The 27,950-nt window shown below is 43.9% G+C and overlaps 1 protein-coding gene and 1 long non-coding RNA gene across 2 annotated transcripts in view; one reads left to right on the top strand and one right to left on the bottom strand.

Moving 5' to 3' along the window:
* Positions 1-13,506, bottom strand: part of LOC114692111 (N-acetyllactosaminide beta-1,6-N-acetylglucosaminyl-transferase-like) — a 110,663-nt gene extending 97,157 nt beyond the window's left edge. The window contains exons 1-2 of the mRNA XM_028867771.2: positions 13,365-13,506; positions 4,704-6,135 (exon numbers count right to left, since the gene is read on the bottom strand). Coding sequence (XP_028723604.1) covers positions 4,704-5,622 — 919 coding nt within the window. The 5' untranslated portion in view covers positions 5,623-6,135; positions 13,365-13,506. The remainder of the gene's footprint in view (positions 1-4,703; positions 6,136-13,364) is intronic.
* Positions 13,507-13,662: 156 nt separating this feature from the next.
* On the top strand, positions 13,663-15,729 carry LOC114692112. The gene is made up of 2 exons (XR_003734346.2): positions 13,663-14,149; positions 15,317-15,729. It is a non-coding gene; the product is annotated as an uncharacterized LOC114692112 (long non-coding RNA).
* Positions 15,730-27,950: the final 12,221 nt, after the last annotated feature.

The raw sequence follows: 27,950 nt of genomic DNA on the forward strand, positions 1-27,950 counted from the left end.
CTAGCCTGGACTACATGCATGCAAAACCCTGTTTCAACAAATCACAGAGAGGGAGGGAGAGAAGAGAGAAGAGAGAGAAAGAGGGTATACTTAGGGATTTCCACCTGTGTTTGAGGCCGGCTTCTTTTAACTCAGTACATCACCCTCTCCCTGTTCTGAGAAAATCAGACTTCGAACACTTCCTATATCTAGGAAGCTTTGTGTGCAAAGATCTAAAACAAGTCTTCTCGATGGCTCATATCCCAGCCATAGGGCTCTGCTCACTCCTTCCAACCCCGAGGGGCAGCCTTCAGCAGCTTGCTTAAGCTCCATGTGACGGTAACATTCGCAGTGTGTGTTGCATTTCCAAACTAAAGAAACTCTAATCAGACAGAACTTTGACGGCAGCTGCATTTCCCCCCCCTTGAGACAGGTTCTCCCTATGTAGCCCTGGCTGACCTATAACGTACTATGTAGACCAGGTTGGCCTTACAGCAATCCAACTGCCCCTGCCTCCCGAGCACGGGAATGAAAGGTGTGCCCTGCCAAGCCCAGCTCTCGTCACTTCTCATGAACTCTGTCTCTACTACTATTCAGAGTTGAATTAAAATAGAACTGACTGCATTCACTGTAAACAACATGAGACTGCTCAACTCATTTGGAACTTGTGTCAAGGAAGGTAGAACTAATTCAGGAGCAACTGATATACACACTAGAAAATCAGTTTTAGTTAGATGGTGGTGGTGCACGTCTTTAATCCCAGCACTCATGAGACGGAGGCTGGTGGATCTCTGAGTTTGGCCAGCCTAGGGTAAGTTCCAGGATATCCAGAGCTATACAGAGAAACCCTGTCTTGAAAAACAAAAAACAAAAAGAGGAACAAAAAGATCAGCTTTAAAAGATGAAGTTTAGGAGACTGCAGCTTATCACTGTATCTTTGCTGCTGAGAGATGAGTGTGTGGTCTAACAGATTTGAAGTGTCTTTGTGTCAACTGAGAAGGTACTGGTCTAGAACTCCTTGGGGTTGTTTATGTTTCTAATATAATTCCAGGAAGGAACATGCTCATAAAAAAAGAAAGAAAGAAAGAAAAAAAGGAAGGAAGGAAGGAAGGAAGGAAGGAAAGGAAGGAAGGAAGGAAGGAAGGAAGGAAGGAAGGAAGGAAGGAAGGAAGGAAGGAAGGAAGGAAAAGAAAAGAAGAGAAATAAAAGGTTGTATCATTCTCCCACTTTTTTTTTTTTCCGAGACAGGGTTTCTCTGTGTAGCTTTGCGCCTTTCCTGGAACTCACTCTGTAGACCAGTCTGGCCTCAAATTCACAGAGATCCTCCTGGCTCTGCCTCCCGAGTGCTGGGATTAAAGGTGTGCACCACCGACGCCCAGTTTCCCACTTTGTTTTTTTTGTTTTGGTTTTTGGAGACAGACACTCATGTAGACTAGGCTGGCCTTGAACTCACAGAGATCCTCCTGCCTCTGCCTCCCCAGTGCTGGGATTAAAGGTGTGCACCACCGACGCCCAGCTTCCCACTTTGTTTTTTAAGTTTTGGCTTTTGGAGACAGGCAACTCATGTAGACTAGGCTGGCCTTGAACTCTTAGTGTCACTCAGAATGACCTTGAACTTTTGATCCTTCCATCTCCCAAATGCTAAAATTATAGACACGGTGATCAATCTACTTCCCATTTAAAAGGACCAGAATTTAGCCATCAAATTGCATTTATATTATTTAATCTTAATTTTATTCCCTTTTCCAATAAATAGTTTGTTTTTACTTTAATTATATGTACGTGTGTGTATCTGTGTGTGGGTGTCTGCATGTGAGTAAAGTGTCCTTGGGTACCAGAAGAGGGCGTCAGATTCTCTGGAGCTGCAGCTACCAGTAGATGTGAGCTGCCCAATGTTGAGATCTGAACTTGAGTTCTCTGCGAGAGTAGTACAAGCTCTTAATTATTCAGCCCTCTCTCCAACACTATAGTGCCTCTCTCTCTCTCTCTCTCTCTCTCTCTCTCTCTCTCTCTCTCTCTCTCTCCCTCTCTCTCTCTCTCTCTCCTGAGAGAATCCCATTGTAGTCCTAGATGGCCAGGTACTCACCATGTAAACCACCTGTCCTTGAATTTATAGAGTCCAGCCTGCCTTTGTTTCCCAAATGCTAGGACTAATGATGTGTGTGCCGCCTCTCCCTGCCTCATAATGATGATACTTTAAAATAGGAATTCGTTTTAATTTTTTTCCCTTTTGAGTAGTTAGCATTTACTCAGCCTCTTGCCTTGTGTAAAAAGAAAACCCACATCTAGGATGGGTCTATGGTTCCAGAGTGGGAGAGATCAGCAAAACCAAACCACACAATAAAGTTTCCATCTTGACTCTGCTAATCCATTTTTTCATCATCTATAAAACAGGCTTGAGTCATATCTCCCAGTCTGTTTACATTAACAGCAATGTGATAGATAGATACAAAATAGAATAGGAATCAGTCTTTTAAAAGTATGTTATAGAATAATATTTTAAGGTGTGGTACTTTTGTTTATGTTGCATTTGTTTAACACTGTGAAGCTGTGTTACTGTGCCTGTCTAAAACACCTGATGATCTAATAAAGAACTGAATGGCCAATGCAAGGCAGGAGAAAGGATAGGTGGGGCTGGCAGACAGAGAGAATATAATGAAGGAGAAATCTGGAAGAAGAGAAATCTAGAAGAAGAAGGAGCCAGAGGAGGAAGAGGACTCCAGGAGCCAGCCACCCAGCTACACAGCAAGCCACAGAGTAAGAGTAAGATTTAAAGAAGTAAGAGAATGGGAAAAGCCCAGAGCAGAAGGTAGATAGGATAACTTGTTAAGGAAAGATGGCAAGAAACGAGCCAAGCTAAGGCTGGGCATTTAAGACTAAGAATAAGCCTCTGTGAGTGATTTATTTGGGAGCTGGGTGGCAGGCCCCCCAAAAAAGTAAAAAAAAAAAAAACAAAAAAACAAAAAAACAAACCCAACAACAAAAGGGGGAATCTGGTTGTTTGTAACTACATGGATGAGTCGGGGAAATATACAACCTGAACAAAGCCAGACACTGACAGACAAAATACCATATGATTTCACAGACATGTGAACCCTAAAAGAAAAATAAAAAGGAACTGATAGAGCAGAATAGTTGCTGTAGAGAGGGAATAGAGAGTTGAAGATCAACGGGTTCAAACTCCCAGACAGAGAGAGGAATAGGTTAGAGGAGACCGCATAGAAGAGTGACTGGCAACTGTACATCAACCAAGACAGCAATTTTCCAGGGTCGCCCCCCAGAAATGATAGGCAAGCAAGGTATGCTAAGTAGCTTGTCACTCAGCCCATACTGTTTTCTCATAGCAAAACACATTGTACTCATCAATGTATAACATCACCGTTTGCCAATAAAACTAGTAATTAAAAAAAATCATGAGGACGCACTATTGAATTCTTTACCTTATTCCTAGTGTTGGGTTAAAGAATGCTAAGGACTTGTTTTGTCCTTTTATGAGAACACACAGGGAATACTTTTTTTTTTTTTCAAGATGTAACTCTGCATTCTAGATTCACAATGAGCACTGACCATGGCTTCTTTCATATTATCTGCTCGTCCTACATCCTAGAAATGAAAGTGAGATTATTTCCAAATTGAGAAACTTCACAGGGTTTGGAGTTTGTCAAGATTTCTGCTGAACAGCCCCTCCTTCACTTAAGATCAGAATTAAAAAAGAATATGCTTATATGGATATATGCTAACACTGTAATAGTTCATTTGAATAATATATGGAAAAGCACTTTCATTGTTAAATTGTTTTTGTTACTCTTATTGTCCTGTTTTGTTTTGTCTGGTTCTGAAGCAATGTCTTGCTATGTATCATAGACTGGCCTGGAACTGGTGAACCTCCAACTCAACCTTCTGAATTAAACCTGGCAACTCCAGGTCACAATAGTGCTGTATTTGATCCATTCTAAAATAAATTGTTTCCTAACACTTTAAAAAAAAAAACAAAACTATTGAGTGTGTATGCGCCCTAAAGATTTAAAGTAGAGCTGACTGATTATTTTTCATATATAAAGGTTTATGTTTGTGATTTCTTGTAAAATTACCTTTCAAATTAAGTAATAAAGTAATTGGTCCTTTCTTTGTAACTGCAATATATATATATATATATATATATATATATATATCATATTTGGAGAAAAAAATCAACAAATAAATATTCCACACTCAAAAAACTAACATTTGAAACTGCCAAGAAGTTTGTTATTTTCAATCACTTTTTACTGCCAGGCACGGTGGTACACACATTTGATCCTAGCACTCAGGACCAGAGGCTGGCAAATCTCTGAGTTCAAGGCCAACCAGCCTGTTGTACAGAGTGAGTTCCAGGATAGCCATAGCTGCACAAAGAAACCCTGTTTCAAAACTCCCCATCTCAAAAAAAAAAAAAACAAAAAAAAAAACAACAAAAAAAAAACCCAACGTTTGTTTTTTGTTTGTCTTTACCGTCTTTTGAGAAGCTTACTCAGCATTGATCATGTCATATATATTAATAAAAATGAAGACAGGTACAGTGGCTCATCACTGTAATCACCCAGATACTCAGGAAGTCACAGCAGCTCAGGAGTTCCAGGCAAGCTTGGGCTGGACACAGTGAAACCAAGTCTCTTAAAATAATAATAATAATAACACTGTTGATAGGAAGATGTGAGTGGGAGAGAGAAACAGAATATACATACCGGGAATCCTATTGAGTGTCACCCAGAAATGCTCATCAGGACTGTAGGTGTCCTTGGACCAGGAGATTAAGTCCAATGAGCGCTGGTCTTTGAGGACAAAGTTAGCAAACTCACGGGTGAGGGCCACATAGGCAGTGCCGAAGTAAATGGTCATATTGTGAGGAGGGGGAGCTTTTAATCTTGCTGTATTGTGCACGTAGGGATTTCTATGATTTAACAGTTCCTGGTGGACGTACTTGGTCCTTCCGATTACATGAGCTGGAGGCAGCACTCCCGGGGTGAGATTCTTCCCAATGAACCCTTTCAGGTACTGAACGATTTCCTTGTTGGTTTTCAGGGGAAAGTCCTGCCCGCAGGTGTTGAGGACATACTTCCATGGGACCTCGGAGGCCACCAAATCTTTCATGCAGTTCAGGTCAGCTTGGAGCCGGGAGAAGCCACCATAGACTACAGGTTCCATCTTAGAGGCCAGGAAGGCGTTGGGGAAACAGCTTAGTAGCTGCTGGACAGCATCTTTGAAGGTCTCCGGCGCCTTCCTATCCACATGCACGCAGTAGATGTTCTGGGGCATGTAAATCGCCCTGAAGAGTCTCTCAAAAGTGTCAAAATCTTTGTGGATGGTCAGTGTGAATGCCAAAGGGAAGCCAGCTTCTTCTTCAGAGAGAGTTTCTGTTATGTAGTGATTCTGAACCCTGTACTCAGAACAGGTGAAGTTTTCCAGGGTTGTTTTCCTTGGGCTGTCTGCTGTGTACAAACTCTCCCCACGGAACATTTGAAAACAGACTTCTGCTAAGACTGACACATTGGCAATTGCCCTTGGGAAGTGATTGTTCACCCACAGTTTGCTGTTGTAAATAAATACAAACGTCAAGGCAGCAAGAAGAGACAGACCAAAAAGACAGTAGTTCCAGGAGCCCATTTTCCAGGAAACCAGCCAAATGTCTTTAGAGATGGGATGAGGAGCGAAGCTTCCTTTAACTTACATTTTCTCCAAGTCTGGACATCGTCCCACCTGGATGCGCTTCTGATGAGCCTCGAGAAGCTCCTTGGTCCTTTCTCCTCTCCCTTCCCTCTTCCTAGCTTGCTTATATTTTCATTTTTAATGGACAGACTTCCGTTGCAGCTCCATTGCCCAGCCTCCAACCAACTTACAACCCATTACTACACAAAATTGCCACACCCCAGGGAGGCTCCTGGGGCCAGTGACCCTACCTGTCCCCACAGGAAAATCACTATCAGTGATCTTTGGGCGATGCATTGCTCTGAAACTCTGAGTCAAGCCTCTTCTCTCCGTGAAAGGCTGGTGGTAACTGCCTGCTCTCTCCGCTTCCTGTTAATCATTGCATTCAAATGACTGCAGTTTGTTTGCTTAACCAGCTTGGCCCAGCTAAACGCTTGAGTCTGGAGCATGTGAACACTGCCTGGAGAGACGCTGTCAATTAAAAAAAAAAAAAAGTCATGCTTGACAATGAATTGCATAACCCTGCTGTTTTCCACCCTTACTCCCCGCCCCTTTCCTCACTGGCTGGGCTTGCTCTAAAGCAAGGTGGATGACTGACTGCCCGAGGAGCCAAATTCTTTCTTGAGCTTGATTTGCTGTGCTGCTAGGGAAGGTCCTTAAAAAGGCATACTAACTCCTACTCAGACCTCACCATCTGACTCACACAAAGCAACTGGGACATTCTGAATAAAGGCTAACTGTTCAAAACAAACAGACAGACAAACAAACAAACACCAAAGAACCAACATTTTCCCATCACCCCCAAATTCCCTGGAAGCTAAAGTTACTGAATGTCAAATTTGTTCTGTGTTCCCCCACACAGGTTACAGGTGGAGTGCTCTGATGCCCGGAGAAGAGAGGAGCCAAGTCAGTTTTAAATAGTACAGGCGTAGAGACTTTCTGATTTGGAAGCTTTGGTTATTTATTTACTGCCCAGGCTGACCTCTAATGACTGACCTCACCTGATTTTCCCTCCTTGGACTCTTTAGTTTTACCAGGAAACTGAGGCTCCCTTTTGAGGTTCTTAGTCTCATTCATACAAGAATTTAGAAATGGACTCAGAGACCGGTGGGTGGTGGTCCATGCTTTTAATCCCAGCACTTGGAATGCAGAGGCAGGTGGATGTCTGTGAGTTTGAGGTCAGCCTGGTCGACAGAGTGAGTAGTTCCAGGACAGCTAGGGTTACAAAAAGAAATCCTGTCTCAAAACAAAACAAAACAAAACAAAACAAAACACCACTAAAACAAAATGAAAAGGCTCAGAAAGAAATGCCAGGACTACTTCATTGTGTTTAAGAGAAGAACACAGTGTAGAATCCCAGCCGCTGCCAGGAGGAGGGAACCGTGGGGGGCATCTCACCTTTTAAGTTAGGCGCAGGGTAGACATAAACAGAAAAGGACAGTGCATGCTGAGAACGGATGTGGGCTAGAGAGCCCGAGAACGGATGTGGGCTAGGGAGCCTAGGAAAGAATCCTGACAGGCAGCTTATGAGCCTTTAGAATCCCCTTCCTCTCTGGGTTATAGTCTGAGGGCTTTGTTTCTACACAAGCTCTTCGGAAGATGAAGCTGGGGTAAGGAAGGGCTTCCGGTCTTCCTCCTCAGACTGACTTCTTTCCCATGTTAATCTCGATGGAGCTGGGACTCCAAGTGTGTGTCACTATATCCAGTTCAGATCTGTAAACAGTTTAAAAGGTGTGTCCTGGTGTACAATGGATAAGAGTGGTTTTTATCACCATAGGTCAAACATGAGATAAACTTCAGATAATGTATAAGAGAATCCTTTACCAAATGAAGTTGAGACAGGAGAAGTAGAAGTGTACCACAATGAACAGGAAACACACACACACACACACACACACACACACACACACACACACACACACGGCAGAGGGCGGGGGAGATCCCCTAACACCCATACTTCCAGAAAATGACATTGCTACTGTCTTTTCCTTTGAAATCTTACTCCTCCAGTACCCATCCTGGAGTCCAAGCCAAGTGTATTACATGTTAGAATCCACTGATGAGTTCCGTATCATTTGGCAGCCAATGGCATGTAGTGTGAAAGGATCTCTCTAAGGACTGGCACTCGTGTGTCCTCATCTGTCTGTTGCTCTCCACATCATTTGTACACAGCAATCAGACACCGACTGAAAGCTTAAGCTTTCATTTCCCAGTTTCCTTGCTCACTTTAGTGAGAGATTCCAGACACGATGGTTTATAAGAGATAGATATTTGTGTCTGCAAATGTGTCTCATTAAACATCCCTGCTTTTCCAATGTATCTTAGTTATAGAGCCAGCATAATATTGTCGTTTTCATATTTCGATCTGAGCCCCTACTCACAGACATGCACATTTTGATTAAAAACACAAGAATTCCCAGTGTAGCTCATTGGTTGGCCACTTACTTAGCATGCTGTGAATCATGGGTTCAATTCCCAGCATTTAAAAAAAAAAAAAAAAACAATGACTGGAAAGAGGGCTCAGTGGGTAAGGGCTTGTTGCCAGACCTTGATGACTGGAGTTTAATCCCTGGAATCCACATGGTAGCAGGAGAGAAGTGACTTCTGAACGTTGTCCTCTCATCTGCGTGTACTTGTGTGCTTGCACAGACGCATACACAATAAACAAGTAAATGTGACTTTAGACTAAACTAAACTAAAAGATAAGGAAATGCCAAAACAAACAGAAAATGCAAGTTTATATCTTGTTGTTTAAACCAGAGATGTTAGTACATGGCCCTTCATAGTGGCTCTTCTCACTGACTTCATAATTTGCTCTTTTAGAGTACAAGGCCAGGGTCACTGAGGCTTGATTTCCCACAGCTGAAAGCAATGTCATCGTGACCATTCCCAGCTCTTTGTCACATGCATCAGATAACCAGAAAGGAGCTGTGGGTAAATCCTTAGGACTGTGACAGTCTCTAGTTCCTCTAGGAACTGGTTGGGCCTCGTGTGATGCAGCTGTAGATAGCCTCCTGGTCTGCATGATTCCAATGCAAATAGCTCCTTCCTTGAGGACCTTTCAGGTGTCCATCCAGAATGCTTTGGAACACATCACTCCCTCAATACAGAAACAAATCTTTCCAAAGAGGAAAACAATGTCTCTAATTTGTACTTCATCTTTTGTCTTTTTGGCACAAAATGGCCTACTGGGCAAAGAACTGCCCTTGCCTTGATGGCTGACAGTACAAATGCAATGCTCTCCTTTCTGGACAAGCGGGACACAAGGAAAGCGACCACTGTACTCTGCCAAGACAGGATAAGATGGTCTCTCAGAAATCCTGCTTCTGAAAATGGTCTGTCAGATACTCTAGGCCTGTAGCCAACTTAAATGCACCAACAATGCTGAAAAACATTAGGTGACTGTCCAGGCTGCCAGCTGTCTTGGTCTACTCTTGCAAGATTCCCGAAAGTTGCTTGCATCCATCTACCATTTCTCAGGTACCATTATGTTCCTTCTCAAGTCTTTGATGTGGTTGAAAACTAGATAGTTGTAATTTCCTCAGTTATGATAAAAGATAAGTTAGATATAAAACCTTAAACTCACAAATATAAGATAGATAGGACATCTTCTTTAATATTGTAACTATAATTCTTGCTCGGTAATTGTTTTGTTATATGTAATTTTACCATGTTAAAGTTAAAACCTTCCTTTTTAAAAAAAGAAAAAAAGGGGAAGTGCTGTGGATATCGCTCTATATAAATAAAACACTGATGGCCAGTGACCAGGCAGGAAGTAGGTTGGTCGGGTCTGAGCGGCTGTGGGACTGGCGGGTGACAGAGATTTGTCCTGACTGTGGGCAAGGCAGGAAAACTCTAGCTACAAATGGCGCCCAATGGCTCAAGTTTCCACCTTAAACCTGAGAATATTTAATAACCAATTCTAAACAGAGCCAAAACCAGGTTCCTGCTTCTTGTCTCATATGGGCAGCTAGACGCCGCAAAACGCAGGTTTGAAAACTGGTGGGTTCCTGGTGTGTACATTTGACCAGCAGTATGATGGGAATGAGGCATCTGCCAGCAGCACAGTATGCTATGTGGTAGATTTAATCTTTACTAGTATTAAAAAAAAAAAAAAAAAAAAAAAAAGAGGTTTCTGGGCTACACGCTGCTTTGATAAAAGCTTAGACCCACTATTTCTGAGACTTGATGACTCCCAGAGCTGGCAGAAAAACGTACCACTGCTATGTTGGGAAGCTGAAGTGGGCGGAGCCAGCAGCCACTGCACCTTTTCAGTCTTAGAATGGTGCAGTTTAAAGCAATAGGCTCAAGGTAATATAAAAAATAAGCCATGTAAAGATGGCTACCACACAGAGAATATGGATTATGTTGTCTTTGATATTTGTAACTGAAGAAAAACATTTGATTACAAAAGCTGTTGAGTTATGCCAAAATGTATATTTTAAAGGTACCTTGACTTCAAAATTTGGATTTAAGGATATGTTGCTTTGGAAAAGAGGTTCTGCTTTTGTTTCCACAGAAAGCCAGAGGCTGTGGATTTGTTTCAGATTAAGATACATCAGGTTTCACCAGCCAAGACCCCCTGAAAGGTCTCCGATGACACCATGGCCCAGATGATCCAACATCCAGAGCAGTTTCAAGGCAACTGGTTCACACAATACAGCCTCATGGACTAGCCCATAGGCCTAAAATTTTCTTTGCGTCCCCATAAGATACAGCACCCCCCTCCAGCAGGAAGTAGTAAGAGATGCTACGCCCAAATTCCCAAATATACCAAGCTGGCTTTAGAGGTAGAATTGGCTCACTCCCCCTCTAATTCCAGACATATTGCTTTTAAAAAAAATGGTTAAGAGATTCTTGTGTCCCAAATCAGAAGAGCCCTCTGGTGTGGGACAGAGAAAAACCAATATTTTTATTTAAAACAGGTTGATTATAAATGTGATCTCTTTCTAAAAAAGAAAAGGAGATATGATGTAGATATATAGGAGGATATAGAGATGATAAGATAAAAGGGTAGATTAATGAACCTACTTTTAAAGAACAACTTGTTTAAAATGTTTAACATTGGTATAGATTTTAGTTTATGTTTAAAATGTTTTACATTGGTATAAATTTTTGTTTATTGATACAAACTTGAAGTTAATTTTGTTATACTGTACATATATATTTCTATTCTTGTTTGAGGTACTATGTTTATGTAACACATTTAAAATTGTAATGGATAATTAAAAATAGATTAATAATTAGTCATCTATGATAATCATATTTGTAGCCATGTTAGTTAAGTCTCCTAGGTATACATAGATATATTTCAAATAGATAGGTAATCTTCAAACACTTCATAGACCTAGAGAATATGGCATTTAAATAACTTAGAATTCTGTTGACGTGAGACACAATTGCTCCTGGCTGCACCAATTGATCCCGAAAGAATGTTGGGCTTCTAAGACATTTCCATTTGGAAGTTTGTCTTTTTGGCACAAAATGACCTACTGGGCAAAGAACTGCCCTTGCCTTGATGGCTGACAGTACAAATATAATGCTGTCCTTTCTGGACATGCAGGACACAAGGAAAGCGACCACTGTACTCTGCCAAGACAGGGTAAGATGGTCTCTCAGAATTCCTGCTTCTAAAAATGGTCTGTCAGATACTCTAGGCCTGTAGCCAACTTAAATGCACCAACAATGCTGAGAAACATTAGGTGACTGTCCAGGCTGCCAGCTGTCTTGATCTACTTTTGCAAGATTCCCGAAAGTTGCTTGCATCCATCTACCATTTCTCAGGTACCATTATGTTCCTTCTCAAGTCTTTGATGTGGTTGAAAACTAGATAGTTGTAATTTCCTCAGTTATGATAAAAGATAAGTTAGATATAAAACCTTAAACTCACAAATATAAGATAGATAGGACATCTTCTTTAATATTGTAACTATAATTCTTGCTCGGTAATTGTTTTGTTATATGTAATTTTACCATGTTAAAGTTAAAACCTTCCTTTTTAAAAAAAGAAAAAAAGGGGAAGTGCTGTGGATATCGCTCTATATAAATAAAACACTGATGGCCAGTGACCAGGCAGGAAGTAGGTTGCCAGGCAGGAAGTAGGTGGGACAAGGAGAGAGGAGAATTCTGGGAAGCAGAAGGCTGAGGCGGGAGACACTGCAGCCACCGCCAGGACAAGCAGCATGTAAAGACTCTGGTAAGCCACCAGCCACGTGGCAAGGTATAGATTTATAAAAATGGGTTAATTTAAGTTATATGAACAGTTAGCAAGAAGCCTGCCACGCCATACAGTTTGTAAGCAATATAAGTCTCTGTGTTTACTTGGTCGGGTCTGAGCGGCTGTGGGACTGGCGGGTGACAAAGATTTGTCCTGACTGTGGGCAAGGCAGGAAAACTCTAGCTACAGACTTCCATAGGTTGTCCTTTGACTTCCATACGTACACAGAGGCACATATGCATGCATGCACACACACCCATAAATAATAAAAAATGAAGATGATTATATTTTCTTTAGGTTTATTTTTACTTGATGTGTATAAATGTTTCACCCACATTTTTGTATGTGTAGTGTATGTGTGTCTGGAGCTTGAGAAGGCCAGAAGAGGTTGTTTGTTAGACTCCCAGAAACTGGAGTTATGGACAGTTGTGTACTGCCCCGTGGGTGCTGGCAACCAAACCCAAGTCCTCTGTGAGCACAGTATAGCCCCCTGAGCCATCTCTGCGACCCCATCCTATCTGGAGCCAGTTTTCTAGATCCTGAGTTCTATATGAAAAGATTTTGCACCCTGAGAAGCCTCTCTGCTAATGCAGCAATCCAAATCAGACTGAATTAGAAAAAGCCCCGGTTTGATGGGTAAAGTGTTCTGGGTGACTCTCCAGCCCCCCAGAGAGGAGACAGGGACGAGAAACCAGAAAACCACGTTTCTGTTTTCTGAGATGCAGCTTAAATACCCTATGGGAGTGGTCCTGAGCATCTCTGGGAGAGGAGCCCTGTTTGGCAGACTTTGAGGGGGCGAGTTTGGGAAAGAGATGGGGGAGGGGAGTTGAGGTGGAGCTTCCACCAGAACATTCCAGACTGCAGGTATATGGTTGCCAGGGTGCCAGGGGCTGAGGTGGAGCTCCCACCAAAACACTATGCTCTCCCAACAGGGCAGGGCAATAAGTGACCCAAAGGAACAGAGATGGTTCGATCTAGCTTGAACATTAGATCAAAGTCAACACCCCACATTCCAAGTTCAAGAGGTGACCAATCAGAATAAAAGAAGTCAGGAACCAGTATAGACCTGCTAACCATTCAATAAATCTCAGGGTGTGCGCATGTTTCAGAGTTCAGATGAACATATTACTACGTCCTTAGGGCACACTCATAAACTCTCACTGAAGGACATTAATCAATTTTTACTACCTCAAGACAGCTGTACTGAAAGCTGAATTCAGCACCTGTGGGAGGGGATCCCCTCAGTCTCACCTAGGCTGCCCAGAGTAGCTTTCCCACAATTCAGTTCATCCTGACATCACTTCTGAGCCCAAATCCGAAGCCAAATAAACTGTTTGGAACTTTCTGAATCTAGGAAAGTCTGGTGAGGTTTCAGAGAGAGCAGAACCTAGATTAAACTCATTTTTTAATATGAAGTTCACCGGCATCTTGCTGGGTTCATTTCCTACTCTCCTCCCTCCTCCCTCCTCCCTTACTTACTTACATTTTTACTGCAGTTGAATTTCGAGTCCTTTCTTACTCTCCCCGGTGTTAGCAGCCACAGGAAATAGCCTGAAGCACCAGAGTTTTAAAATAGCCGGGAAGCCTGGTTAAAAAGTTCCCTGGATTGGGTGAAGGGAGGCGGGTTCTCCACAGGCTTGGAACATCTAGTAGTCATGTGTTCTCATGCTCCCAAGCTCAGTCTGGGTGAAATTTGAGAAGACAAGCCCCATCCCACCCCCTCTATCTCAGGCTGGAAAGGACTCCCCAAGTTATCAGCTTCTGGATTTGGATTTCCCTTCAGAGCTAAGTCACGCACGAGTCTCATTTTTTTTTTTTTCAGTTCTAAAGAAAAACTGCACTGATGTCCTGTGGTACTGGGAAGACTGTGGCGGCAAGGCGGCTATCACACTCCCCTGCCCAACCCCCACTGTGCTCAGGGCTGGTCAGTGATGCCCAAGCTAATTTTAGATCTTGAAGACAAGCCACGGGGAAGAAAGGATAATGGGTAGAAAATGATCAGGTTCCGTGAGTTCACTTAAGATGGCTGGAAAGAGGGCAACCAGGAAGGGTAAGAGAAGCCGGTCTTGTCACGTACAGCTAAGACATGTAAGGCTGGGGCTGGAGCGGAAAGATCCTGGGCGCTTCTGTACTAGTGAGAGTCCTGCCTTCCTCTGCACACAGACAAGTCCCTGGCTGCTGCAGGCTTCATGGGCTAAGCTAAGGAAGGAGGCGAGCCCCAAACCACAAGAGCGTCGACAGCCCCACTTCGCTGAAGAAAATCATCAGGTTTGACTTGGGTATATTTATATTTTTAGATGGGGTGTTGTTCTAGTTTTCTGTTGCTGTTTATAGATGCCATGATCAAAAGCAACTTGGGGAGGACAGGGTTTATTTCATCTTACAGCTTATGTGAAACCGGAACAGGAGCCACATTGTTGTTAAGGAGCCACAGTGTTAATACATTGTTAAGTCTTCCTACCTTACAAGAGTAAGTTTCTGATTCCTAAGCCCTATGTGTCCTGCAAACCATGTTTTTCAACCTACACTGTCTTGTGACACCATGATATACACCCACCCCTTTTGCCTTGCTCAACTCCTGAATACCCGTGATGACTCCCCTCCCAGATGATGGATTCTTGTAGTTATCTACCCCAAAGACATTCTGGAGTCCTGAGTCCTCCACGCTTCTGTCCAGGTGATACTATGACATTTATCTACCTCAGAGGCAGCCTTGACACTGAGTCCCTGACTCTTCTGTCCAGGTCTTACTAGCCCATTAATCTCAACCCCAACCCTTCCTCATAAAAGGGGCCTCAAAAGACAGTGAGGGACTGCTCGCTGAAACCCCGACTTAGGGAGAGGTAGTCTGGCCGGTTCCTTGTGCACTTCTAAATACAGCTTGCTTTAATCAGACAGCCATGGGAATGGTTTTTTCTCAGGTCTAACACAATCCATCACCAAGGAAAGGCTAGTCAGGAACTCAAGTAAGAACCTGGAGACAGGAACTGAAACACAGACTATGGAGGAATGCTCATTAGTCCCTTGTTCCTTGGTTCATGTTCAATGACCTTTCTTATACAGTCCAGGTCCACCTGCCTAGGTATAGTACCGCCCACAATATTTTGGACCCTCCTACATCATTAGCAATCAAGAAAATGCCCCATAAACATGCCCACTGGCCAGTCTGATGGAAGCAATTCTTCAACTGAGGGTTCTTTGTTCCTGATATGTCAAGTTGATAACCAAGTTTAGCTGTTAGAAGTGTTTTATAGGTTGGATATATTTTATGCGTCAGATATATCTTACACGCTGGCATTATATTGTGGGGATATATCTTATCTTATACACTGGCATTATATTGTGGGTATATATCTTATCTTATACACTGGCATTATATTGTAGGGAAAAGGTCTAGTCCTCATCAAGTTCACAATTGGATTTTTGACGTTACAGAAACTGAAGATGGCCGCTGTGGATTGAGTTCTGTTCAAGGCTGAGACTGAGCTTGAGAGAGTGCCAGGAAGGAACATCACCTCCCTTCTCCCAGTTTCAACGTTCCGCTCAGTTAGAACAGTGGTCAGAGGAGCAGACCACCCTGCTGCAGGGTCACCAGGCCCGGGCCCCCAGTCTCCCTGCGTCTTAAAGACCAGTCTGCAATGGACCAGTGGGTGCTTTACTCCGTTTGGCCAATGCATCACCAGCTGAGGAACGAGACTCCACTAAGTTTCAACAAAGGCTGGAGGTGGGAGTGCACACCTGTCATCTCAGCCCTTGGGGACAGACAGGAAGGTCAGGAGTTCGAGGCTAGCACGAGTTACATAATGAGAGTTTTTCTCAAAAGTAGATGAAATTTAAAAAAAAAAAAACTTCTTAATTTGTTTAGTTACTCTTTAATATCAGAAGAAAAGTTTTCACACACTTGCAACTGTACATGGTCCAGGGTTGTTATTGTTTGTTTTTGCTTTTTGGGAGGGCCCGCCACTCAGCTCTCAAATAAATCACACACGGAGACTTATTCTTACTTATGAATGTCAGGCCTCAGCTTGGCTTGTTTCTTGCCAGCTTTTCTTAAATTATCTTGTCTACGTTTTGCTTCTTTTCCCTTTTCTTCTGTATATCTTACTTTCACTCTTACTCTGTGGCTGTGTGGCTGTGTGACTGGGTGGCTGGCTGGGTGGCTGATCCCTAGTGTCCTCCTCTCCTTATCCTCTTACTCTTTCTCCTTTTCCTCCCAGATTTCTCCCTCTATTTATCCTCTCTGGCTGCCAGCCCCGCCTGTCCTTTCTCCTGCCTCCTGTTGGCTGTTCAGCTCTTTATCAGACCATCAGGTGTTTTAGACAGGCACAGTAACACAGCTTCACAGAGTTAAACAAACGCAACATAAAAGAATGCAACTTATCTTTGCATCACTAAAACAAATGTTCCACAGCATAAACAAATGTAACACACCACAGGGTTTCTTTCTTTCTCTCTCTCTCTCTCTCTCTCTCTCTCTCTCTCTCTCTCTCTCTCTTTCTTCCTCCCTCCCTCCCTCTCTCTCTTTCTCTCTTTCTTTCTCTCTCTCTCTCTTTCTTTCTTTCTTTCTTTCTTTCTTTCTTTCTTTCTTTCTTTCTTTCTTTCTTTCTTTCTTTCTTTCTTTCTTTCCTTCATGTGTGTTCAGAGGACAACTTGCTTGTTCTCCTTCTGCTGGGTCCGGGGGTTGTACTCCAGTCCTCAGGCTTGGCAGTAGGTCCTTTTTACCCACTGAACCATGTCACGAGTCCTCGGTTCAGGGGGTCATTTTCGTTTTAGGATGTTACTGAGTGAAGTTCAATCTTCACTGGAAATTTTTGGGGAGAGATGGGTTAATATACATTTTAAAATCCAGAGTGCCAATTATCGATTAAATTCCTTAACCTTTCACCTTGTTTGAGGGTGAGAAACAGATCGTTACAGTCCATTTTCAACCTGAGATGTGCTTAGAGTTCTTGAGAGTTAAAGGAGGCATTAGGGCCCTTCCTCTCCTCTCCCTGCTCAAGGCTTGTTAAAAAAAAAAAAAAGATCAGAATGGGGGAGGGGCAGGCTCAAGCCCCAAATTCTTCATTGGATGAGGCTTTGTGTCCTCGGCCAATGAGATGGGGAGTTGGAGTTTGGGCATCCAATTTTGAACCAATAGGAGAAGAGGACAGAAATCTCTCCCCATCTAAGGATTTTAAAAACTACCATCTTGTTGGGACAGGTGCCTCACTTCTTTAATCCCAGCCTTTGGGAAGCAGGGGCAGGCGATTCTCTGAATTCCAGGACAGCCTGGAAACCTTCAAAGCAGGATCCAGGACACAGCCTGGTCTACAAAGGGAGTTCCAGGATAGCCAGAGCAGATCTATAGAAACCCTGGCTTGAAAAAAACAAAAACAAAACAAACAAAACCACCACCGTCGAAAGCTACATCCAGGCACATGCCATGTTGCCTTTCTTTTGTCACTGTCCCTTTCTACGAATTTTATATTAAGGACTGCTTTGCTTTTTACTAGTTTCTTGAATCTTTAAAACCTTATTTCCAATAAAGGGGACTGGGGAACATAATATAAGCATTGTTTTTCATAAAATGTCAAATGTCATACTGAGGATACCAAGGGATACTAATGGTGTAGCAAGACATATAATAAACAATGCCCCTCACAGGTAGACTGGGGGAAGGGAGGATGGGAACAGGAGGGATTAGGTGTGTGTGGGGGAGAGTACTAGGAGAAACAACTAGAATTGGGGGGCATTTTGCCGGCAAGGTAGGAACCTAATGCAATGGAAACTCCCAGGAACCCACAAGGGTGACCCTAGCAAAGACTCCTAGTAATGGGAGATACGGAACCTGAACTGGCCATCTTCTGTAACCAGGCAAGACTTCCAGTGGAGGGACTGGGACACCGACTCAGCCACAAACCCTTCAACCTACAATTGTTGGACCTGGCGGCAAAGCATGCTGGGGTAATGGTGGGAGTGGCCAGCCGTGACTGGTCCAAATTGAGACCCATGCCGCTGGGAGAGGGAGCCCATCCTGACACTGCCTGGAGGCCCAGGAACCAGAGACAGGACAGCCCAGAGACTAAGGATAGACCCAAACAGGACCAGCAAAAAAAGAAGAAAAAAAGTCAATGAAATGATTCCTAATGATACTCTGCTATACTGGTAGAGTAGAATCTAGTATAATCGTCACCAGAGAGGCTTCATCCAGTGACTGATGGGAGCAGATGCAGAGATCCACAGCCAAACATTAGGCAGAGCCCAGGGAATCCTGCAGAAGAGGGTGAGGAAGGATTATAGGAGCCAGAGGGGTCAAGGTCACCATACGAAAAAAGCCCACAGAATCAACTGACCAAGGCTCTCAGGGACCCATAGAGACCGAACCGACAATCAGGGAGCCTGTATGGGACTGACCTATAGCTTTCACATAGCTTGGTGTTCCTGTGGGACTCCTCACAGTGGGAGTGGGGTCTGTCTCAGACTCTTTCGCCTGCTTTTGGGACCCTTTTCCTCCTACTGGGTTGCCCTATCCAGCCTTAGTATGAGGGGATGTGCCTAGTTTTATTATAACTTGATATGCCGTGTTTGGTTGATATCCCTGGGAGGCCTGCCCCTTTCTGAACAGAGAGGAGGAGGAGTGGATCTGGGAGAAATGGGGTGGACTGGGGGGAGAGGAAAAAGGAGAAATTGTGGTCAGGATGTAATATATTCGAGAAGAATAAATAAATAAAAAGAAAGAAAGAATTCTTTGCCTGCATATGCTAGAATAAAAAAAATGCATACATATGTGCTGGGGGGGTTGTTTTGTTTTGTTTTGTTTTGTTTGTTTTTGTTTTTTCGAGACAGGGTTTCTCTTGTGTAGCTTTGCGCCTTTCCTTGGACTCACTTGGTAGCCCAGGCTGGCCTCGAACTCACAGAGATCCACCTGCCTCTGCCTCCCGAGTGCTGGGATTAAAGGCGTGCGCCACCACTGCCCGGCTTTGTTTTGTTTTGTTTTGTTTTGTTTCTGAATACCAACCCCAGTATTTTTCCACATCCCATATTATCATTAACTTTTGTTTGCATTTTCCCCATATTTATGTAAATGTAGTTGATAATACTTTATCATATGATAACACTTTACTCTAAATGTGAATTCACTGAGTAAAAGTGCAAAATTATAGTAAGAAACAAATTACTGTTATTAATGTTTTGTTATTCATATATGTATACAATGTAGTTTGATTATATGCACCCCCTTTCTCTTCCAACTACTCCAGGATCTCCGTCACTCTCTCCCTGCAGCAAGCTATTCATTAAAAATACACGTCTTTAGAAACAGAAATCTTGGGGGCTGGAGAGATGGCTCAGAGGTTAAGAGCACTGCTTGCTCTTCCAGAGGTCCTGAGTTCAATTTCCAGCAACCACGTGGTGGCTCACAGCCATCTGTAATGAGATCTGGTGCTCTCTTCTGACCTTCAGGGACACATGCAGACAGAACACTGTATACATAATAAATAAATAAATCTTTAGAAAGAAAGAAAGAAAGAAAGAAAGAAAGAAAGAAAGAAAGAAAGAAAGAAAGAAAGAAAGAAAAGGAAGAAAGAGAGAAAGAGAAATCTTAGGAGTCACAGTCCAATGTGATTGATTCATTCACTCACTCATATCCCATCATATATTCCCCACCCCCAGTCAATCACTGTACTCAGTTCTGGAAATACAGAATATAAGTGTAGCCCAAAAGAGTACAAGTCTCCTGGGTCTTAGCTGCCCCGGGGGAATAAACGGAGGTAATGATGGGAAATCAGGTCCTTTCAATGTCCTCCTTCGTGTATTTTTCCAGCCACTTCTCTGCAGAGCTGGTTCCCAGAGGGATAAAATTGCCTGGACACATTCCACAGAGGCTTTCCACAGGAATCCATGGGAATTCTCTCAGCCTCTTCCATGTAAACTCAGTTCACTGCGCTGTTTGTGAGTGGAGTAATAAAAGCTGGAATGTGCAAATGGAAAGATCTGTTCGCCTCCAGTCACACCCCAGAGGCTTGAAAATCGTGGTCACAAGAAGCAGCCACCTGAGGTCCTGATTCCCCAAGCTACAGTTGCCCAGGTATGACCTTCCCTCCAGAACCCTCGAGGGCTCCCGGCTCCAGGAGTGCTCTAGGAAGAAGAGGCTGGGAAGTTAGTAACTTCACTCTCACTGAAGGTACAGGGCTCGGGAGAGTCACCCCCGGCAGCCTTCCCCTTTGCCACTCAGAACTTGCCTCTTCCAGAGAGAACATTCTGGATTCCTGTTCAAACCCTTTCTTCGTACTTCAGGTTGTGCCCTTACATTTAATTCTCAGTAAGATATCCTCCTATATGGCTTCAGACTGAATGGAAAAAGACATAAAAAGGAGGAAGAGCTGGGCGGTGGTGGTGCATGCCTTTAATCCCAGCACTCAGGAGGCAGAGGCAGGCGGATCTCTGTGAGTTCGAGGCCAGCCTGGGCTACCAAGTGAGTTCCAGGAAAGGCGCAAAGCTACACAGAGAAACCCTGTCTCGAAAAACAAAACAAACAAACAAAAAAGGGGGGGAAGACAGGACTACTCCCAAAGTATGGAGAAGATTGTTATTGTAGATATGAGAGAGAGCATAGCCAGAAGCAGAGACATCTGGGAGAGTCCAGAGGGAACAGGACTCTGAGCCAGACCATGGGAGGAGATGATGGAGGGGGGAACCAGAAGACTGGGAGGGTAAAGGGTAGACAAAAAAAAAAAAAAAAAAAAAAGCCCTGGGGAGCAAAATGACTGGATTATATAGGAATGGGCAGCCGGACTGGGGAAGTTTAGGGTAGGGGGTGGAATGTGCCAGCCATACCCTGTAACAGGTAGAGACTGGGGGATGCTGGCAGAACCTGGTGGGTAGGTCCGCTTTGATATGTTAACTAGGCACCTCAGTTAGGCATTTATCCCCTGTTTGAAACCTACCTAACACAGGCAGGAATGATCTCTAACTTTGATGGGTGTCCCATTCAAATATGTCTCCTTTGGGGATTGGAAATCCTGGGCTACTGGCAGGATTTGGTCCAAATCCTGGGCTGGGAGTCTGAAGAGGCTGCCTCTTCCTCTTGATAATAGGTTCTTCCAAGGCAAGGCAAGCCGGCTTTTTACCCTCTCTTCAGGAATGAAATGCACCCTGCCACAGGGATTATGAGCAACTGTGGATTTTTATCAATGTCACTATTTTCTTTTGAGTAGTTCAAAGTTTTGGCAGGTTTTAGAAACAAGAAAAAAGGAAGAACTGTCAAATTACACCCCTCCTCCCTTTTTTTACGTGTGTGAGTGTTTTCCCTGCATGTATGTATGTGTACCATTTGCATGCCTGGTATCCACAGAGGTCAGAAAAGGGCATCTGATGCCCTGGAACTGAAGTTACAGACAGTTGTGAGCTGCCCATGAATGCTGGGAATTGAACTTGGGACATCTGTTCCCTTAACCGCTGAGCCATCTCTCCAGCCCAGATCACCCAGAGTTTAAACTGTCCATTCCTTGAAAAGACTGAAAGACATCGACTCGTAGGTAGCAGTTGTCTCTCAAGGGCTGACACGGTGAGATCTTACTTTCTTTTACATACTTTTTCTACTTTCCCTATTTCCCTCCTAAAATGGTCACAGGTTATTTTTAATTAGAGTGTGTTTCCTGTTTGTGTAGGTTTGCCTCATTATCTACTCTCTCCCTCATATTAGCCTGCACATGTGCCGGGCACAGATAGAGAACTCAACTTCCTCATTAGCACGTGACTTACAGCTTCTCCGTGGCCTTGAATTTTGTGACCTTGGGGAACATGGAAGACACAGACCCCAGTGAGGAGGGATTTTACAAGAGGCGAATGAAACCCAGTCTGGAGGTGGAATTTGGAGAAGAGGGACAGCGATTCTGAGCAGCAGGACTGAGTCTGCACACTGCCAAGGACTCAGTCTTGAAGCACCTGCTGGACCAGGTTTCCTGGGGCAGTTACTGATGGCTTCTCGAGTTCAATTGTACGTACTCAGGTGATGATGATGATGATGATGATGATGATGATGATGATGTGTGTGTGTGTGTGTGTATGGCTGACCTCAGTTCTCATAATTTCCACTAGGCCCCACTCTTTTTCTCTCAACACCCTCATCCTTGCTTCTACCTTCAGAAAGCCAGCAACTAAAAAAACAACAGCAAAATAGCATTTCGTAAGTGTTTGATGGCCACGTACTATAAATGAAAAGAGGGACTGTAGTCTTTCCTCTCTTTAACTCCAACAGCTCTTATGAGTAAATACACCAGACTTCCCATTGTTAGCAGAAATGCAATACGCCAGGCCAGCTTGTGTGCTGGTGGGCTGACGGGAACTTACATCGTATTTTAGAGCAATTTGGTCACATGTATCAACAACTTCAAATGTTCCTATCTTTTAACCTAGTAACTTTTTTGTTTGTTTGTTTGTTTTTTGAGACAGGGTTTCTTCTCTGTGTAGCCCTGGCTGTCCTGGAATTTGGTCTGTAGACCAGGCTGGCTTCAACCTCAGAAATCTGCCTGCCTCTGCCTCCTGGGTGCTGAGATTAAAGGTGTACACCACTGCTGCCTGGCTTAGTAATTTATTTCAAAATGTATAACATGCCCAGTGGTGATGTTACACACCTTTATTTTTTTTTTTTTTTTTTTTTTTTGGTTTTTCGAGACAGGGTTTCTCTGTGTAGCTTTGCGCCTTTCCTGGAACTCTCTTGGTAGCCCAGGCTGGCCTCGAACTCACAGAGATCCGCCTGGCTCTGCCTCCCGAGTGCTGGGATTAAAGGCGTGCGCCACCACCGCCCGGCTATTACACACCTTTAATACCAGCACTCAGGAGGCAGAAAGGCAGGCAGATGTGTGTGAGTTCAAAGCCAGCCCTGTCTACAGAGTGAGTTCCATTACAACCAGGGCTTCGTAGATAAATCCTGCCTTGGGAAAAAAAAAAAAAGACATAACACTGAGTGTGAAATTAATACATGCAAACAGATGTTTCTTGTATCTGGTGTTATTCAGCATTGACACTAACATTTCACATGGCAAAATGGTAGGAAGGGGGCTCTGGCGGGGGGGAGGGGATCTAGAGGATGAGAAAGCAGCAGAGAGTAATGAGTGGAGAAAGACAACCACAACATGCTTTCTGTCTTATGTGGAGTCCTGTGGGGGGCGGGGGGTGAAGAAGAAAGACAGCTCATAGGGAGGGAAGGAACCAGAGGGGGAGGAGGGAGGCAATGGGAGACAGGTGTGTGTGTGTGTGTGTGTGTGTGTGTGTGTGTGTGTGTAAAGCAGAATGAGCTATGTGACTGCAAATGCCATAGTGATATCCGTTATCCTGTATGTATGCTAACACCAACTATTGCAAAGCAAAGCAAACCAGGAGGGACGGCCGGTACTGAGAGGGTAAGGTGTGGTCTGCTCATGCTATAAAAGTAAAAGCACTGGATTCCTGCTTCCAGGAGGCTGGGAAAAGTCACTTGGTGGTTGACTAAGTGAAAGCAGCAGGATACAAGATTATATCATCACTTGGGATACAAGATTATATCATCACTTGTGACCAAACTGCAATCAGCAATGCAGAAACTGAAGGAAGCCTGAGGATGTAGCTCAGTGGTTAGAGCTCGCAGGCCTCGATTCAATCTCCAGCACTAAATAAATAAACAAACAAATGAATGAATGAGGCCAATGTGTATTTTTGGCTTTCTTGTTTGTGTTTTTGCACTTCCCAGATTTTCTACAAGAACTGATGTTTTATGAAAAAAAAAGTACTGAAAACTTTTCTGTCCACATAAACCTAGTACAGTTTTAAATTTTTATATAGAGGTGAGGCCTTAAAGATTCCCATAAGCCTGGACCGTGGAGAGCTTCCATTCACTTGGCTGAAAGTCCTACCAGGCTTACAGTGAATAAATAACCTGTACCTAAGATGTGGGGTTTCTAAACAATATACCATCATTGCTTTAAAAGAAAAGAAAAGAAAAAAGCCAAACCAAACTAACAAAACTCCAACCAAATTGTTCTGGGAACTTGGAGCAAAGATTTGGGACATAGAATGTCAGGAGACATTTGGCAAGTTTGTTCTACAAGCAGATACATTGAGTGTCATGTAAGATGTGCAAGTTACTTTGCGTGGTTCCGTTGAATCTGCCATACAGAAAAGTCTACAGGTTGTATGGAAAGTTTGGAAATCTTGTCAAACACACAAAATATATCAGGGGGCATTTTTTAAGGAGTAATACACAGAAAGACACACACACACATACACTGATGACTTCATATAGAGTTGAAATCAAATCCCACGTACCCGGAATCCTGTTTAGCATCACGCAGAAGTGTTCTTCAGGAGAGTGGGTATCCTTGGATCACTCAAGTAAGTCAATGGCCCTCTCCTCCTCAAGAACAAATTAACAAATCCCCTTGTCAGTGCTACAAAGGCAGAGCCAAAATGTAGCTGGTTATGGAAAATGGTGAGGTTATGGAGAGGAGCATATTTCTGTGTACACGTCCACAGCGTGAAGGAAAACAGCCCATGTCTGTGTTCCAAGTATTTATAGTTAGTCCTTCTGAAGGTGTAAGGAGGAGGCACGCGCCCTGGGGTGATGTTTGGTTTTCAGGGCGTTGAGGACATACCTTCAGGGGACTTCGGAGGTCACAAGGTCTTCCACACAGACTATGGACTCCCTTTTTGAGGCCAGAAAGGCAATTGAGAAGCAACTGAGAAGCTCTCTCACCAAATTTGTAAAATCAGATTGTTCAGTTGGAACCTCCAGCTCGCCCCTGCATGATCTAGAAAACTCCATTCCTGTTCTCTCTCTCTCTCTCTCTCTCTCTCTCTCTCTCTCTCTTTCTCTCTCTCTCTCTCTCTCTCTCTCTCTCTCTCTCTCCTCTCTCTCTCTCCAAACCCCGACCTCTCAGAGAATCTCCAACAAAGAAAAGGCTCCAAAAAGCCCAGTTCCACAGTTCCACATTCCTGGTGACTATTGCAACTTCCTCCCTTGTTGCCGCCAGCAGCCCAGTCCCCACCTAAGCATTCCGGCATTTAACCATACTTGAGTACAAACCCCTCACCTGTAGGCTATATAATCAATCTCCTTGCTGTAGTTCGGGCTTTCAGCTTCTCTGGCCTCGATCTCTGGGACTGGAGAACCTGCCTGGGAGTGGCTTTGCACAAACAAACCTGTTGTTACACTTTTTCAATTTGGCTTGATCTGGCTTACTGCATCGGCAGAGAAACCCATTGGGGTGGGGCGGGGGACCGCAGAAAATCTATTACCGATGTGGCCTCCTCATCCGCGGGGACACAGTAGACATTTGGGGAAGTGTAAATGGCCTTGGAGAGCCTTTCAAATGTGCTGGTCTTTGTGAACACCTATCACATAAGCCAAAGGGAACTCAGCCTCGTCTGTTAATGTGAAACTGCGGAGAGACTTTGGTGGGTTTGGACCAAGGTGCCTCTGGGCGGGTGAGGCACACCATGCAGACACAGTGGATGGCAGCATGGGTGGAAAATTACTCATACGGCAGACATGACATCCATGTGGCGAGTTTTATTATTAAAGGGAGGGAGGAGAGAGAGAGAGAGAGAGAGAGAGAGAGAGAGAGAGAGAGGGGGGTTTGTGATACCTCTGGCAAGAGGGGTGAGAGACAGAGGAGGGGAGGGGCTTTTTCCTCTTAAGGGGGCTTTAACGTAATGTCAGGACACTGGGCAGTTCTCCAAGGGCAGGGTCAGAATACTAACATAGTCCATGGACAGAGGGCTCATTATGTAGTGATTTTGACACAAATACTCTTGGCAAGTTCTATTCCTCAGTGGGGCCATGGGTATATTTTCACCAAAGACATTTTTTTTCTCTCTCTCTCTGTCACAATCATGCCACAGACTTCTACAAGGACTGAAGCATTTGAGATATTTCTTATTCTCAGGGATTTTTGTAGAAGTAAATTGTTGAGAGACAGTAATGAAAGAATTATGGACACAGCAGTCAGCACAGCAACAAATCTGAATGCTTCATTTTTCCTATGACGTTCATGTCTAGGTTCATCACTTGCCTGATTTCATCACCTGATGTGGAATAATCCTCTTGTACACTGTCAAGATTTGTCACTTAAATTGGTTTAATAAAACACTAATTGGCCAGTAGCCAGGCAGGAAGTATAGGCGGGGTGAGCAAGCTAAGAATGGTGGGAAGAGGAAGGACAGAGTCAGAGGAGTCACCAACCAGATGCAGATGAAGTGAGATGAGAATGATGTACTGAGAAAAGGTACCAAGCTATGTGGCTAAACATAGGTGAGAATTATGGGTTAATTGAAGTGTAGGAGCTAGTTAGTAATAAGCCTGAGCTACTACTTGCTAAGCATTTATGATTAATATAAGCCTCTGTGTGGTACTTTAGGAAGCAGCTGCTGGGTATTTGGGAGTTCCTGGCGGGACAGAAACTTTCTGTCTACAATCACCAAAGCCAGCCAGTCTTAGTCCACATACAGATACAAGGTTGGGGGCAGATCTGCTCTAACTTCTTGTTTTGGCTAGGAGGGGAAGTGGAGCAAGAAACCGTCTTATGGAAAAGCACATCAACTTCAAGTCTGTGGCTGTTATCTGATAGGGAAGGATTTGAGGGACTCTGAGAACGAGATGCTGGGAACAACTGATCCACTGATAGAGGAGCTGAGAACGGAGGGACACCTCCCTCTACGTCAATGCCATGTAAAGACCCTGCAAAGAGGTCTCAGTGGCCACCTCGGGGTAGACAGCTCATGTGGGGTGAGGACGGAATGTGTGCTGTTCTGTGAGTACATTTCCAGCATAGAAAGTACTGTCACAAACACTAATGTCACTTTTCGACAAAGGGGTGCTGTATTTCTTCAGGTCAGGCCATCACAGCTGTCCTAAGACGGGTCCCCCTGACAACCCCTCAGCCACAATTGCTCCATGCTTGGATCTAAAAGTAAAGAATACGAAGTCTTCCCTTTTTCAAGACTGGAGGAAACTTAAAACTTCTTCACATCAACTCAACTTACAAATGAAGAAAAATGGAAGTGGACCTTGGCTGATGTTCTGTAGCAGGTTTGTCTCCACTGTCTCGTTGACAGCCAGGGAGATGCTGTCTGCGTATTCATGGTGCAGACTGGGAAGTTGAAACTGAAAGACAAGCGGTCTAACAATAAGCGAATGGCATCGTGGGATCTTAAACTTGAATTTTCCTTTCCGCTATCCTTCCTTCTGAGTGGGCATCTCTAGTGAGCATCCCGCAATACTATATCTTTCTCTTTCAGTCTCTGTAAAATCAAGATAAAATTGTTTTGTCAACCCATGAGTTAATAGCTGGAGTTCACTCAACTCTAGCATATGATAAATACTCCCAAATGCCAGGTTCTATTGTTTGCTTATACGAGTCACTTTTAAGGTCTGCCTACAAATTCATAGCACCGCCAGCAATCCACCATGGCCCCATGGTGGCCTGACTGTGGTCTGAACCTGGTCAAGATGTAGTGCTGCCACCCAGTGTCCCTGTATGAAATAGTTCAATGTGTCCTTTCCTTTCTTTGCGGTACTGAAATAGAACCCGAGGCCTTCGTATCCTGGGCAAGCATTCTACCACTGAGGCTCAGTCCTCCTGTTCTCTTAAAAACAATTTTTTTTTTCTTTTTTGAGAAAGAGTCTCACTAAGTTTCCCAGGCTGGCCTTGAACTTTCAAATCTTTTCATTCAGCCTCATGCAGAGTTGATATTACAGGCCTGTGCCACCAGGCCCAGCTCCTCCCTTTTCTTTTGAGAGGGCTAAAAATCTGTGCCTGGGAGGAAGGGAGACTTTGCAGAGGTTATAGCACTTTATTCCCAAACACACTGTCAGCAGATGGAAGAGAAGAACAAGCTTTGGAAGACGTGAGAATGTGTCTCCATGTGACCTTTGGAGGGTTCAAATCCCACATAGCCCCATCCTCCAGCAAAGCTATCGCAGTGATGCTTGAGAGGTGTCATGAGGCATGTGTGTGATAGTTAACTGAGTTATTATCTAAGAAGGGCAGCACAGGATGACTTCTATGAACTTTATTGCACCATTAGCAACTGAGAAGCCTCAACAGAAGCTCTG

This window comes from Peromyscus leucopus, chromosome 5 (genome assembly GCF_004664715.2).
Source record: "Peromyscus leucopus breed LL Stock chromosome 5, UCI_PerLeu_2.1, whole genome shotgun sequence".
Classification (NCBI taxonomy): Eukaryota; Metazoa; Chordata; class Mammalia; order Rodentia; family Cricetidae; genus Peromyscus; species Peromyscus leucopus.